Here is a 17,339-nt window from a genome sequence, read left to right as displayed (position 1 = left end):
GAAAAGAGACAATTGTATGAGACGTACTAATTGAGCTACATCTTTCAAGATTTGTTGGTAGTGGCAAATGTATAAAATCTAATCCTTTGTCTCAATATTTCAAAAGTTTAAGTTGTCCCATTTTTACGATCAACGAATCGCGCAAGTTACAAGACCATTGCGTAGTTGTTTTGACATCCGATTTGATACGAACACTTTCCTTAAAAGTAATCACGAGCAAATCATACACGCAATGCGAATAGATAAGACAACTAATGTTTCAGAAATAATTAATTATTCACGCATTTACTCAAAATTGCGTATAATATTATTAAGAGGAAAAATGATAATGAAAATTATTGAATTAAATCTATAGATTATATGCATTTAGGTCATTTTCATGTACCAATGACATATCAATCACGTGTTTCTTTAATTGAGAAACCTCCTGTCTTGAGAGTATCTGACCCAGTTAAGAATGAAAAGTGGATGACGATTGCAACTGTATGTCAGAGCATCGATACTTTATTGATTTTTCATGTGAACTGTTTTTTGCTATTAGATTGAAAGCATCATTGAATGATTCATTCGAATCTCTGGCTTTATGACTCATATTCTTACGTTTGGTTATCCTGGTGAGTGGTTTAATATCTATACCTTATCAGCTATTTCAAACGCTTCTGAATGAAATATAACAGTGGATCTCTGATTCCCATTTCTTGTACATCCGTTTTGTAAACTGATACAAAAGCATTTCTATTTCAACAATAAACAAATTAATTATTTCGAATGTGAAGATTAACAAATTTATTCGAATCTATATGTTTTCTTAGATTCTTACAATGAGTTTTCAGAATATGTAAGCACACAATATTATTCTGAAAAACCTGTTTCACAATTTTTTATTACGCCTACGGGTAACATCAGACAGAAAGTACTTTCGACGAACTGTAATAAACCGGTACGACTTAGCTGTAGCTACAATTTCAGAATATTTTCTAATATTCTGGTGTTATTTTTGTTATTAAAAATAGTGTTTTTAATTAAAATCAAATAGTACAAACCGTTAGAGTTCAGCAGAAAACGAGATTATAGAACGTCTAAGATATTCAGAAAGTTCCATACACACTGCTGTTTATATCATTCAGGAAAAACTTTTCAAAAAATTTGTGACATCTTATTACATGAGACTTGAAATAATCCTTGGAGTTGATACAGTGAAAACATGGTTCGAAATTTGTTTTTCCTCAATATTTTCACAGTGATAATTTTAAGGGGTTAAATATACCTGGCTAGGTCAAACTAATCGATTTAAAAAGATGCTCAATTGAAATTACTGTCCTTTGAGTGTCTACCCTGGATATTTTACAAAGAAATTCGCAGTAGCGACGAAATTGGAGCGTTTTGTAATCGACTGGGTGAATGGCGACAAGGGTATCAAAAGAAGGAAGATTGAGGTTGACACAGCTTAGAAAAGATCTAATGAAAGTGTCGACATTTCAGGAAGATCCGTAATATGACTCAGAAATCGACGATTTCATGTAAATTTAAATTGAACCAGTTATTTGATTCTCAGTGTAAACTGTGGTCAAAAATTTAAAAGCATTTTTCTCGAAACAGTGTTTTCAAAATCGGTACCAGAAATATCTCCGCGACTACTGGACCGATCGGGATCTAGTTTTGCACAGTTTTGGGTCAAACAATAATGTAGTACTTGTCGAGCCGTTTTGTCGATACCTGGCATAATTTTTTGTTTCGTCGTAAGTACTGAACAATTTGTTTGGTTTTCTTAACCCGATTGACCACATTATGGGTGATTTGTAGTTCTTTCTTCTATGGCATCAACTCCAAATTTCTTCTTGTCTTTATCTCATTTTGCAATTTTCACATGGAATTATGAGTATGAATTTTCCTTTTATAAACGGAGCAATAGGTGACGATTTAAACAGACGGTTACATATTTTCGTAATTTTGGAGATCAAAGAAGACTTTTCATCCCCCTTGCCGGCAAACTTTTTTTAACCTGATTTATACTTTATACAGTCACTAAAAACAATTTGTAGCTCAGAATGAGTCGATTGACAAGGTCAAATGCATTACGCAGAAATACCAAGTATCCCGAACCGGTAGTCCTTCCGGTCAATCAGAGATATAGCAGGTGTACAGTCCAGCTAAATACTTGCCAAAATGGAAAAGTGGTAAACGAAAGTTTATAATCAATAAGTGAATTAAGGTCCGCCATGTTTGATCAAAAAACTATCGCCTTGGTATCGACAAAATTAAAGACTAGTCAATTTCGATCGAAATATTTCAGTAATTAACAATCTGAGTCGAGTGACATTATCGACCAGCATCTTTTGAGCAGAAATTCGTATAGTTTGTCCAATTTTGATAAATAATGGATAATTTTATTCACAAATGAAATCTACAGAAATAACCGGATATGGTTTGTGGATTATATGAAAATTAATTTGTTCTGTGAAACCTGAATTGATTGTACATAGGTAAAATGTTGTTCTGGTTAATTGAAGACCTAAATAAAAATTGACGTTCCGGTGATTTGTTAAGATAATCTGTTCGCAAATGAAATGGGCCAAGATTTATTTCAATTGCATGTAAGGTACAGTATTTCATTGAAAAAAAAGGCAGAATATAAATATGTTCCAAAGGTTGTTAATAACTGAACTGCTTCTGTAGCGATCGGTACGGTTTTCACTTGTGTTCGTACCGAGGGAATATTATTCCAACCTATTTCCATTACCTCGAATAATGTAAAGTGTAATTGTTCAGTCCTCATTTTGTAATTCTTCTGAGCCGACAGTGTTTTGGTTGGACTGTACACATGGTGCATCCCTAACATTGGCATTTGCGTTGCCTTGAGCAATCTCAAACTCATAACAAATCCTGATTAACCATGCAAGTTCGAGTTTATCTGTGTTTTCACAAAAATTGCATCTTTAACACTAATGTAAAAATGACAAGATGTTTCAAATTTTCAAATTTGGTATGAACAATTTGAGCAATTCCTTTGATTAAGAGTCGAGTAACTTTTGACTTAGAGGGTGAGGCCGATTAATCCTTTAAAGTACGAAAAAGTAGATTGCTTCGTTTTGCAAAAGACTCACTCACCTTTTACACGGTAAATTAATTGCATAAATTCTTGTTATACAAAATCGGACCCCTGCTACGATCGCATGCAGAAAAAAAAAACCCTGACTAGATCTAAAACATTCAAATTAGTAGAAAGATTCTTGAAAGAAGAGCCAAGGCAGACCTTGGGTTATGATTATTATTACCGGCGGGTACTAATTATCGAAGTAGATTCGCATATTCGCATTATTTCTGTTTTAGCGTGCAGGAATCACGAGCTCGTTCATCCTTTAGAACTCTGATATTTTGAGCAAGGATCGAGCATGGATTCTTGTTGTTGAACCGGCTATTTATAGTGATGACTAGACCAGTGGCCGCGATGCTGGTCCCAGGGAATATAATCGAAGCATGGTGGGAAGGAAGGTGATATTATACAGTCGTAGAAGTGAGAGGGAAGCGTGTGAGTTATCTGTACGTGAACACCGCGTCTTTAATGTGTCCGTACGGTACAGGTAGGTATAATACAGATGCGGGCAGTACGTACGATAAACTGCACACATGTGTACGGATGCTGCATCGTAACGGAGGTGGTCAGCTGCTTACGTCATCTTGGCTATTTCTACCAGCCCATCTCCAGAACTCATCCGTTGGCCTTAGTGGCGCCGCAACCAAGTTTCCGGTAATTGGCTGGTTGCAAACAGTAGAAAAAAGATGGCAATTTTTTATATGCCTTCATTTATTGTCTAATCGAAAAATGAAAAAACATGATCTAATTGTTTTTGGTTTCGCGGATCTATGCGCTGATAAAAGTATATTGTGTAACAAGATCGTTGGCTCCTTGTTGTACACGATTCTTTATATAACAAGAGTATGTTGAGTGTTTTTTCACGATGCCCGAAATTGAGGTTAGGGTCGCGTAATGTCGGATTTGTTCGCAACAGCGCATGCGCGGAGTATTGAGAAGACCCTAGGACTTGGAAAGTGGTCTTTTCAGAACTCCGCGCATGCGCATTCGCAGACTCACTCGAGCGTCATAGAAACAAGAAGGTACTTTGTGTAAGGAAAACACGCATGGAAAAAAGCGTAAAACATGCTCGTCTTGTATAAAATATTTTTCAAACAAATATCCAATTACAGCGTGGTCGTGGCTGCAATAGATTCGTTCAATACTTCGACGAATAAGAACAATTTAAAGACACCTCCAACTATCGTGAACTCATGATCGGGAGTCAAAATTTTGAATAGTCTGTAGTTTTGAGATTTGAACGTTTCATTCGCCCAATGTGAATCCTTAAAATATGCAATCACCGTTTATGAAAAACACCAGTATCAAATTTCTCACTCTGACCGATTGAGTATCCTTCGATTTCAATTTCTCTCGTGTTCATCGGGGTGTTTCGTTTGGACACAATATGTGTGGTTGCTCTCAACTGAAAAATTTGTGTACAGCAAAAAAAAGATCTCGTAAAAAGATATACTTCTTGAGCCGTATTTTGAGTTACGGCCTTAATCCTGCCAGCATTTGATGAAGGTTTGGTTCTTTGCGAAAGGGTCGTTTAAATTTTTGTTGTAAAGTCAATAGTTGAGCCGATTTAACCGTTTATAGATGAACTTTCATATAAAATTGTTCTTCAAGACTTACAACTTATGAAACTTTGGAACTACGGAATATCCTCTGCGAGCATTTTCATAAAAAATGGAATCACCTACAAAATTTGTTGTTTGAATTCTTGCCGTAGAGAATTTAAATCAAGATGACTTTTCAGACTTTTAACTTTTCAACCTTTTCAGGTACGGATGTCAATTGACGAACACTCATGTAGAGGATTTAATTCTTTGCAAAATCATTCGACTATCGGTATCATTGAATATGGCTTACAAGTGATGACAATTTCTTAAAAATTAAATTATTTTCACGTTATTTGAATAGGAAAACTACGAATCCTGAGGACTACCTTTTAAAATTGGATTTATATTTCTATTTTTGCTATCTATAACAGGTTTTTCATACAGATGCAAAACAAGGATGTATGAGCCTGCAAACGAAACACCCTAGTATTGATATGTCCGGATCAATAGTATGTTATGACCCTATAATATGTGTTTACGGTATTGAAAAAATGCAGTTTTTAAAAACAAACCAATTCATAGTAATCTTTTCGAAGGCTTCTAGCCGTGTGCCGTAAATCTTTTCTGCAACCTTGGTGCAATACAATAACTGCTAACGTAACAGTTATGAACGCATCGCTTAAGTCGTTCCCACAAAGTTCGTCGAAGACAAAGAAAATTAGGGAGTCCCACCGCACCCACGTTTGCAGTTCTCCGAAAATAAAATCCGTCAGTGGATCGCGATATTTTTTGCTCCTTCTCGACGATGTCTTGCTGCACATTCCAATAATATACCTATTTTTTTCAATCTTGCATTTCGATGTGTTTTGCGTAATTACTTTTTTGCGCTAAGCGGTTTTTTTGAACGATGAAAGTATTTGACATCGAGTTCTTAGCAATTGACTAAATTTACTCAAGTTATTTTTTTCACACTTTTTGTTATCTCACTAACACTGTCACAGCTACAATTTTTTTAAAACGTGGAAAAAGTCACCGATTTATAAAATAACGGAGAGTGCCATAAAAGTTCACAGGTTTTCAATTGTTTATTCACGATGATCAGCTTTTCTTGAGATTTTTAGTACATTTATCGGAACGCTTCGATATTATGAACAATATATATGCGACACATAATTCCAAAGTGTTCGGTACACTTTGTAAATCAAGTAAAAAGATGCGTAATGCCTTGTTTTTGTGAAAACCATGTTTCCAGTTTGTGGCACGTCCAAATCCGGCATTCAGGATCGGCGCAGGATGACGTCACTGCCCATAGCAGACAAGGAATTCGTTTAATTTACCAAATACGACACTGGAACAGTCTCTTGATTCACAGAAATGTCATTTGATTTGACAAAAAAGTGATGAGAACGATAACTTGTGCTATCGAGTGGAACTAACATTTATTTGATTCAGAAAATTATGTTCCCCAATTTGCATTCGCTCGTCGCGGTTTTTGAACGGTTAAAAACGATGTTTTGAAATTAAAACATGAAGATTGGCAGTTTATTAGTTCTGTGTTTAGTGATAGAATTGAAAAAAAAATTGAAAATTGCCGAATACTTATACCTATACATATATATATATATAAAAATTTGCTGATTTAGAAAAAAATCGTCATATTTACCCGGAAAAGAGCGTGCTTTTTTCATTGTTACTTGCGAACGGATTGCCGCAAAAAAGGACACTTCACAGGAAAGTTTATACTGTCGTTTCAAATATCAGTATCCAACGCAAGGTCAATAGGATAAATTATGCTGTACGCGATTTTAAAAAGATGTCATTTCGAGAATAATTCGATTAAAGTTTCTGCTTACTATTACTTGTTTACCATGACATCAAGAAAAGAGCATTATGCGTTTTACCGCCAGTTACTATTTCCGAGGCCATCAAATTGTCCAGTCGTCCACATATCGGCATAAAAAATATACGATGTGCAACCATTGTCAGTCTTTCCAATGGATATTAGTCTTAAATTATTCGTGAAAAATTAAGTTCCTGAAATATGCTGGTAAAAAGTACTTTTTGTTTTTTAAATATTTCCAGTATTCTCCATCCCCGTGTTCACTGCAATGCATAAATTCTAATCAGTGAAAAATTTCTCACTTTATTACACTGTGTCATTGCATAAAAAGCGCTTACGTGAGTTAAAGCTACAGTATCATGGCCATGAGATACTGTAAAAGGTCACTGACAAGGTTGTTTTGCAAGAAAGCAGATATTCCTGGTCGAGAACAATCCATGGCATTTGTAGGTAAGATTGGCTGAGTATTTTTTTCAGACTAACAATTAAAAATATCAGGCCTTCGGATCACTATCCACTCTTGTTATATCAGACAATGATACAGTACACCTAGTATTATATCAGTTCACACTTGAATCACATGAAATAGCCGAAATCCCATAAAATCTCTAGAAATCCGCTAAAATCCTGTGAATTCTGTACGTTCTTTTAAAATCATATGAGAAGTGTGAAATCTTGTGCAATGTTGTGCAATCTTGTGAAATAATGTGAAATCCTCGAAATCCTTTAATGGGGTGCCCTGGTCGATTTCGACGTTGACGCATGAATCTCTGAATATCGAAGTCCGCGTATCTCAAAATCGACAGGGGGCTTAATGATCCCATTCTGTACAAAATTCTGAACGAAAACACTCCAATACATTTATCATTCGACGTAGAATTAAAGAAATGGCACGGGTTCTACGAAATCGCAATAGTAAATTTATAGAATTCATGCCATATCTTTATTTCTACGTCAAATTCAGATGCGCGTAAGATCTACAACCCTTGCTATATAATTGAATAGCACGTATTACTGTCATCGAATAGCTGTAATATGTCACGAAGTTCCATATGTTTGACAAAATCTTGTATTGCGACATAATGTGCAACACCGATTTGCCTATTGCATAAAGAGCTCAAGGAAGAAGTAAGTGCCGGGTCGAAACTTTTTCGCAACTACCTTATACAGCACACATCATTATTCACATCACCTACGCAAATAAAAGGCTGACCTTTTTTTCGAACGCTTCATAGCTATACACATTATAGTCATTAATTGACAGTTAGGCAGCAGTTCAACAAGATAATAATGTACGAGCACTTCCCGAAACTTGTCATTCGAATTTCTATTTAAAAAGTACTTTTTAGAATGATGATGGATGCTAGTCATTAATTTTATGACGAGGTGAACGTATATTGAGTCACGAAGGACTATGCAGAATCGTTATGGGAATTGGCTCCCTGACGAATTAGCTGGATTTTCAGTATGTTGTAGTACAGATCCTCCCGATCAAAAGTTCTCATGGATACAAGTCCCAAAAATCAGTAATTTTCGAGATACAGGCTTAGGAAGAAAGGTGTCCAGATTTTTTCTTACGTCTATGAATTTCGTGATTATCATGAATTATAAAGCTTCAAGGGGGCTTGAAATCAAACAAATCACTCAAAAAACGGCACGGTTGATTGTCCAAGATAGGCAGGAAACTGTGATTTATTCTATCGATGAATTGATTCTATCCATGAACTCGATGGTTTCTGGAAGGAGGTGCAACGTCGGATTTCGCCTGAAGAATGAGACTCTCCGACTCTTGCAATAATTGACTTGTCCTGTTTTGCGCGCGTGTGCGAAGTCTCTGCGAATCGGCTGTGCAGTTTTTGATTGACATATTTGAAATTACACCATAACGACTTTCGGTTCAGAATTCACGAGAATTCCATTCCTCTTGGAATTTGAAGAAATACGTGAGATTAGCGCACATATTACATCATACGTACCTTATATGCTCGGGGAATTTTTCTTGAAGTGGACCACTCGACCACTCGAGATGACTTCGTGTCATGCGTTAACCGCCGTAGAATGGCTTCCTCCTTGAGTAAGAGCGCCCTGATGGATTTCGTTGTCTTTTTGGCAGTTTGTATTATACTTCAGCGGTTGCCATTGAAATTTGAGACCATACCGCAGAAGCCCTTCCGCTTGATGTTTACTAACAATTTAATCGCTACTAAACAGCGATAGGTGAGTTGAAAAGCCATTTCTTATGATGTGTATGAAAATAATCTATCCAATAAATCAGAAATGTGATCGAAAGTTTAGTTTAGAGATGAACAACAGCTTGGAAGGACAACGTGTGGCAATAATATTAGTGAATTTCATGAAACTTGACCATCTTGAACAGTACGGTTGTATCACGGAATATGGTAGAGAGCGAAATGTTATTATGAAGATTAATATTGTTTGATGAAAATAGAACGGCAAGTGTTAAATTGTATATTTAAAAATTAGTATAATAAGTTAGCTCTTTTTAACCGCGGCACAAGTTGTCCTTGTGGTACAGTTTTGGGTTTATTGTTTATATCGTTACTACAAGATAGCATGGTACTGTGATAGTTTTTGACCTTCAACAGCGTTGTTGGAAATAGACATAACGGGGGAACCGAACAGTCACAGTCATTGCATCATTGATGTGTACACATTATGAAATCTCAAGGAACGCACTCAATTCCAGTGGTAGGTTAATCATATTTTATGGCTATATATAATTGATATTTACCAGACTGATGCCCTTATATCCGTTTGTAGTTAATTTCCATCAGTTATAGTTGCGTTAGTGTATTCCCGTCGTAATAGAAACGTACCCGCAGATAAACATTACTCCACAGCCAACCTGGTAGTAAATGATGTCGACAATATTTTTTCTATGGAATAATAGGTATTTTTATGGCTATAGAATGCGAATGAGTTAGTCTTTGACGGCAGTGTTTGTTAAGCCTAAAGGATAATTGAACATCACATACCTGTATCTTCAACGGGTCTTTTTCCAATTTTTCTATGAAAATGCGTTGGACTCGAAAACTGCAGTAATAAAGACATGGCAGAAGACAAATCGTAATTTTTGAATCATTCTCCATTTACAAGCGTTGGTGTTACCGAAACCTGTAAGTGATTAAGGCCGATTGCTTATAGAAATGGGCTCCACCCTCGGTTATGGCATAAATTAATTTGTCACTTGTAATTGCTGTTGTTGAGTAGACATGAATCATAATTCGTGAGGTAAGACCGAAGTTCACTTGGTTTTGCCGGTTTCCAAATTAATCGCATACGATGATTTTACCAGTATTCAAAATATTATCTTATTCTAGATTCTTGCAATAATTATTGTGAAGCAAAAGTTTCACAAGTCTTTAACTACAATTGAGAGTAGTTTTTACGCTTCTGGAGTTTAGGACAAACTGTGGAATATTTTTGTTCATCAATTTCACATCAAGACGCAAAAATTGTACATTTAAAAATTTTCTACCGAATCACTCCACTTGGTTTCTGAATTAGAAAACATTGAAACTCGAAAGAAACGCAAGCATGAAGAATGCAATACTTGCAGGGCATGGATGCCTGGATAAATTTACAATAAATTACACAAAAACGAAAAAGAAAATGGTTATTAGTCGACAAGTCGATGGGTACATAGGTTGAGTTGAGCCGGAGTACACCGTAAGTAAAATTTAGTCAAAAGTTAAAATTACAAGTGGGTGGCCAATTAGCATTGGCTTTCACTGAGCTAGCTCATATTATGCGCTATGATTCAAAATCCTTGATATTTCGTTCCGCTAGGTATGGCCGTGGAGACGTGGGTCGTGTGGGTTGTGCGACCTATACTGCCCACACAGCAGGATGAATCTAGCGCTTTCAATAATTTTTTTCAATAATTATACACAAACCGCGCCTGACTGCAATCGCTGGGCAATGAGAGAAGCGATGTCGGTAACTCCACTATTCAAATGCATTAGAATGCATTTGACGATTCATATAATAGATTGAGATATAGCAAAATCGCAATGATTTTGTTAAAAGAGAAATGGTTGTTACCTAGTTGGCCAAACTATGTTGATTAATTATTACGAAATCTCATAAAACTTTCTAGTACGAACATGGGTGTTTCTATCGGATACTTTTCTCAGTGTACTAATCAGGTTCAAAGTATGTTTAGTTCAGACGATCCGTGATCTCGATTTGACGATGCAAAGTGAAGCTTACCGCTAGGTGTCGTAATGGTACTCGATACTCCTGTGATCAAAGTAATATGCGGGCTACAATAAAAAAAGCGACTAGGCGAACAAGGCTGCCAATGTCATTCGTGTTCGGCGCTTTCCAGGTAAGGAAATCGCCGATTGGAGGAGGAAGCAAAAAATAAAGAATTCATTCGTGATTGCATGCCATGTCGACGGAAATTCCATCTGACGTGTGGTAGGGAACAAGTCATTGCATATACGCGTACATCGATATGCGTGTACCTTCCTACATTCGTACTATACTGACAAGTACCTCGTCAGCTGTAATTCTGTACCACATGACTCAATGACTGAAACAAAGTTTTTCCTTTCACGCTCGCAAGCATCATTATAACATTTGTCTTGGCGGAAGAAATTATTGAAAATTTGCCTCGTCATGTAATTAAAATTTTAATATCATAATTGACATGCAAAGTATAAAACCCCAGTAACAAGTAACAAATACACTTTGGCTATATATAATGTTTTATCTTGTTATAGGTTATATTCTACTCGTTAATCGAGGATAGCAATTACGGATCATTAGTACCCACTATACAAATATGATATAATCGACAGTGATATACGAGAAACGAAACAATGCAGCTTTGGCTTTCTCAAGTTAAGAAAACCGAAATCTTGAGGTGCATATAATTCAGATATGCTTACTGCAAATTGAATAATTCAAGATTATTGCGTCAAATAAATGAACGCAGATAAAGCTCATTACGCTCATCATCGAAAATAGTTTCCAGTTTGTACATTTCGGTATTTCAGGCAGATAGAGAAACGTTACCGAAAAAGCGAAAAGCCTTGCTGTTCATATATTAATATGTACAAACTTACACGATCATACGCGACTATGCATAATGAAGATAATTTTTATTTCATGTGAAACTAGGATGTAGAAAGTTATTACACTATTGAAGAAAGCTGTTAACTACTGTTTGTCCACCCTGCGTTTTTCTGTAAGTTTCTCAATAATATAGGATGAACGAGAGTGACATGAATTTCAGTTCGTTACAGAATGTGCCAATTTAATGCAAAAAGGAGTGAACGCAATACGTGCACAAGTACGGAAAAAGCATGAGTTCTCGATTGATCGACAAAACCGCGATTTCGAAACTTTTTCCGCAGTTCAACATCTCAACTTTTGGGGTGCGGCAATGAATTTTCTGTACTCACTTGCGTATCCACAACTTTTCGTCACCCGCCAAAGTCGATTTTCCATTGTAAGTTTCCTAGTGTGAATGTATTGTCATGAACCTCTAGCCTCATGGGATTGCGAACAATTCTCATCCAGAAATGGCTTTGAAGTTGAATAAGAAAATCTTGAACATATTAACGCCGCGAAATATTAAATTCTTTTCGAAATGATCCGAGACTAAAAAAATTATAATCATTTCCCTCAACTTGATGATTCGATTTTTCCCTTTTCCGTCGATAAATATGAAACGAAAACTGGAATATTATACGTTAAATCACGACACGGTTCCGACATCATGCGAAAATCGCCCACGCCGTTAACTTAACGTATTTAACCGTGAGCGCGTGTGTGTGTGGTTCAACCGATTCAATGCTTTCAATTACGGAGGAGTAAAAAATATATTTATGATGATCGCAGATGATCGGCTGAGGAAATAAATAAAGAAATAACGGAGCGGATAACGGAACGGTGGAATATACTTATGACCGGGAATGGAATCGTGGACGAAACAGTGGAATGGACCACGGAATGACGGAATAAATGAGGGAACGATGGAATAACTGATTAAGTGGTAGAACCAGAGGTAGAACAATGGCATTAGGAACTAGTGAAGGAACCATTGAAATACACCGTACCTGTAGGCACACCGTTCATGACTTGCTCTAGTAGGCAAGACGTACCGAGAAAGATAGTATCCTGTAGATAATATACCAAGATTAGTACGGAAAGAGACGCAATGCCCGTTTCTATTGTCTCTCTCGGCATGGCTGGTGCGGACGGGTGCATGGAACGGAAGAATAGATGTGGGGTCGGTGGAATACGTCGGAGAACGATGGAATATGAAACGACTAATGGGAACGGTGAAACCGAAGGGTGAAACAATTGATAGAAAGGCTCCGTTTAGAATTACCTATTTTGCACGTGGGATATAGCGCTTTATTTAAAAAACTGACCATCTAAAAAATAATCGATTCAAGAATAATCAATATTCAAAACGATCACTCAATCCCGATTATTTGAAAAAATATGAAGATCAATGTTTTCCAGTTTTGCAATTTTTTTACGAATTTTATAATAGTGTGTGTACTTGAAGAAATGAAATAGTCTGAAGTTAGGCACGAACGGCTGATTTAGCGCGCTACAAGGACTGTTCGTGCCATACTTCGGACTGTTTCATTTCTTCAAGTACACACGGTATACAACAAATAATTGGGCTACTTAATATTTATGTTATCTAATGTAACAAACTTCTGCTGGTACCCCTTATACATCCTCGATCAACATTTATCTGTAGACGTATAGATCATATACTCTTTATATCCGTCGTTTTATCAAAATATCTATCAATCGATACGGTTGCTAGTCGTTAGAGGTAATTAGTTAACTAACTTGAGAAACTCAATATTCATTTACCAATCGGTATATCATCAATTGATCGAAATAAAGTATTAATTTTACTACATATGTAAAAAAAATCTGTTTATGTGAATTTCTGGTCATTAGTACTTTAAATATAATTTTCACATTTTTTGTGTGCTGAATAAATCTAGAAGCAGAACGTAAACAGTGGAGCATTTTTCCTTCGATGCAATGTTCGGTAAAATATATCGAAAATCCATTTCATCGGAATTGGAAAACATTGACTAAAAATAGTCGATAGGTACAAAAAAAAAAAAATAAAAAAATCGATCGATGCGATGGATCGAAAAGCATCGCCCATCCCTAATTTTTTGTTCATCCCAGCGCAACATAAAGCAAGATAAAAATCGCTCAAGTGTTAATTTTAAGTACAACTCGGGTGATGGAGGAAAGTTGGATAGAAAAGGAAATAACCAGTCAGTGACGCAATTCGGTGATGTAGGTAAAATTACAGAAATCTAGGTATGCCTACCTAGGATTTTTTTGAGTCTCTTGTTTTACTCAACGAGTGGAATCTTCCGCGACAGTAACTAATGTTCACCCTATTTAAATTTAGAAATTTGGGTGAAAGTCAATTTTGCCCAGCCATATATGGGGGTGATTCGTTGATCTCGGGCCGCGGAGAATCACCTGGCTAATAGGCGCCACATAATTTTTGAATACCTCACAATACATACAACGATTATAATCAAGATAAACCAATTTTTCCCTGAATGTAAAACGATATATCATCCTCTAATTGCTGAAGTGATCAACGTAATAGCTTGTATATATTTAATAACTTCTTTAATCTAATATTGATCGTAGCTGTAATTTATCAGCATCATTGGAAAATGTTGCAAATTCCGCGGCGCTAATTTTTTATTTGGTATTTTTCGGATCTGATAGAGCAATTTCTAAAGGTGGCGAAAATTTTCTACTTCCACGTATGCTCATTTATACTGTATCCGTACCTAATCATCAAAAAAGTCGACGTATCGAAATAATCACTTCAAAGTTTTAGTTTCACACTAAAAAGTACTGCAAAATGATTCCGATTAATGTCGACGTATCTATGTAACGAGGAGATTTTGAAAGTTGAATTTGAAGCGGCGCCTCTAAACACTTGTTTCCACGCATACCAGAAACGAAGATAAATTTCTAGCGTATGTCTACACGAACCTATCTAAAGTCATTATACATGCGTTTCAATGTGAACGGTAGGAACTGACGATGAGGACTCGGAATTCACCACATCGCAAGCAACGAGGCCCGCCCCGAGAAACCGTCAACGGCAACGTCTGTAGGTGTGAAAGGGAGAGAGAGAGCGTTGATCTAGAGAGGGAGAGAGAGCGAAAAAAAGACAGTGAAACTCGTCGTCCAATCGAAATCCAGGTCCGCGGTGACGTCGTCTTGTCTCTGGTGAAGGCTCTCTAAAAGTTCCTTTGAAGCAACAGTCCGTCCGCGGTCTTCCGACTGGACGAAGAGGATCGTTTTCGTGCTAGTGATACGAAACACGATCTTCAAACTTGGCTGGATAATCTTAAACAAAAACGTGCAGGAAAGAGGCTGCGCTCAGCCATGGGAACGGGTAAGTTTTTTATACTAATTCAAGGTAACGACTTTTGTGGGCACAATGCGACAATATCGAATCGTTACACGTATAACCGTGACTTGATTATCAATCTAAATGAAAACGTGCAACAAGTATTTGTCAGCACAGTCTTTTTCCTCACATCCGTCGCCTCTCGTTGACTTATATGTAGTATGGTTATAATGGAAACACCGTACGCAGGGTTTTGTAAAAAGGGGAACATAAGGTGGTCTCGCAATGCAGCGGGATTAGTGAGGGGAGAACGCAGGTGTTATTCTTTTTTTTTTCCCCCATTTCATAATCTTGTCATGTTTCGTCGAATACAAACAGCCGCCGGTAGCGGTATAGGTTCTTTTGAATATTACAAATTTTTTCCTACAATGAAAACTCTGTAATACCGAACGGTCTAGCATTGAAGTCACTTTCTTTCGGGTTCAGTCGGCTTGTGCCTACAAGTATTACTCCTTACGCAAACACGAGCAAACAAACAAAAAAAAAAAAAACATGTACACACACACACGCGCATTGTCATTTAATTTGTACATATAATTACCTCTTCGCAAAACACACACACACACACACACACATATATTTACGCAACATATATACGGATACACAGAGGACTATAAGTTACCGAAACTAAGCGAGTAAAAGTGAGTGTCAGTGCATCAGTGCGATAACATGGAGTTTAAAAATACTTACAACGTATACTATAAATTACAATCAAAAATCATCCCGGGCAGCTGATCAATTGATAAAGACGCAGTGATAAAGTTCGGTACTTTGAAACCGATGATGAATAATGAAACGCGTAGAATGGCGGTATGAGTTGAAGATGGAATGTGCGGACAATTCGTAAAGAAATGGATAATGACAACAACAACAAAAAAAAACGGAAGTAAAACAAACGAAGAAAGACAATTAAAAAAGAGGCGAAACTAACGATAAATGCTAACGAAGAAAATGGACGGATGTGTGTGGTGCAATTAGTGCGAGAGTGACCAAGTTCGATTGATGGATCTTCAAGGATATACGCGGTCTCCGGTCGCTGCAGATGAGAGCAAGATTAGCGAATTGCAATTAAATGTACAAGATAAAAGAAAAACCTACTGATTGCTTTTTCGGATAACCGCGACGCAGCACGAGGTAACGCAAGCAACTACTTTTTAACGCTCATCATTTTACCGCAGAAAAGTGTTTAGTTTTCAATTACGCTGAAGATGTAACGAGTCCGATGGATCAATTGCTTAATTAGGTGCGTAAATGAATCGCGTTCATTCGTTCAGCGTTCATGTAACAAGCGATTATTTACATGGAAACTGGATTGTTATTTATCGTGGCACATTATTAGTTATTATCAATTATAGTTTCACCTCTTGACAAGCATAAATTCACTACTCGTACAGTTATACGGTTGGATGCTTTCGAGATGATATTAGTAATGGAATTTTTACGTGAAATTGAAAACCTTAACATCACGAACCAGAACGAAATTTTACTCATTGTCAAGTATAACAAAATCCCACGGGGTTCAATTTATAGTAACATTAACGTAACGAAATATTATTAAAAAAAAAAAAAAAACTCACTGTATCGCACTGTATAATATACAATAATTCTGTTGAGTTTGTGCAGTATAAACATCTTTTGTTGCGTTGTATATACATATAGTTCGATGAATTTTGGACCCTTCTAAAGTTTTTACGTAAAAATTTTTCATGAAAACGCATCGTTGCACTTATAACGTCAGAAACTTCAAATCTCTTGGAAATTTGCGGTTCGATTCTAGCTAATATTCCTTTCCCTTTTTTTTTTCCTCAAGTCCGTGTATTTTGTCCAACGGTAATTTTACATAGAATGAAAATTCTGGAAGATAATAAAATTTATTCAAACTGAACGACTTTACGTGATGAGTTGTGTGAAGTAAATAACTCCGCGTATGTAAGATTCTTTTGTTCAGTTGCGTATAAATCAGAAGTTACGTATCGCTAGGCGTATAAAGTGTATAGGATACAGGTATAGTTGTGCGAGACTTTTGGCAAGGTTCCGATGACGTCACGCATCTCCTTTCGAATGATATGCGCGCGAAAAAACCCGTTTTGTATGCCGCGAGCTTCTCCGATCTTGCATTGCTCAACCATAGCCTGTACAATAATGCAGATAGTATGCCTGTCTGCACAAATGTGCAACGGAAGTGTCGGATCTCTGCATGGAAAACTTTATTATACTTTACACTTATGTTAGAGAAAAGATTATTATTATTAAAAGAGATTAGAGAAAAAACATCACTGTCTGTACCTAAACATCTTGAATAGCTAATGTTTTTTTTTTTTTTTTTTTACTTCAAAGCCACGATCAAATGTCAGAATGTTACCAACGATACAAGTCTATAGACGACACACGCTTATGCAAGCA

General features: G+C 36.6%; 1 protein-coding gene across 3 annotated transcripts in view; it reads left to right on the top strand.

Moving 5' to 3' along the window:
• The first annotated feature begins 14,793 nt into the window (after positions 1-14,793).
• Positions 14,794-17,339, top strand: part of LOC124178732 — a 132,964-nt gene continuing 130,418 nt past the window's right edge. For all 3 annotated transcript variants that reach the window (XM_046562302.1, XM_046562301.1, XM_046562303.1), the window contains exon 1: positions 14,794-14,921. In XM_046562302.1, the coding sequence (XP_046418258.1) occupies positions 14,912-14,921 (10 nt within the window). In that variant the 5' untranslated portion in view covers positions 14,794-14,911. The remainder of the gene's footprint in view (positions 14,922-17,339) is intronic.

The sequence above is a fragment of the Neodiprion fabricii genome, chromosome 3, assembly GCF_021155785.1.
Source record: "Neodiprion fabricii isolate iyNeoFabr1 chromosome 3, iyNeoFabr1.1, whole genome shotgun sequence".
In the NCBI taxonomy this organism is placed as follows: Eukaryota; Metazoa; Arthropoda; class Insecta; order Hymenoptera; family Diprionidae; genus Neodiprion; species Neodiprion fabricii.
This window is presented reverse-complemented; position numbering and strand designations above follow the sequence as displayed.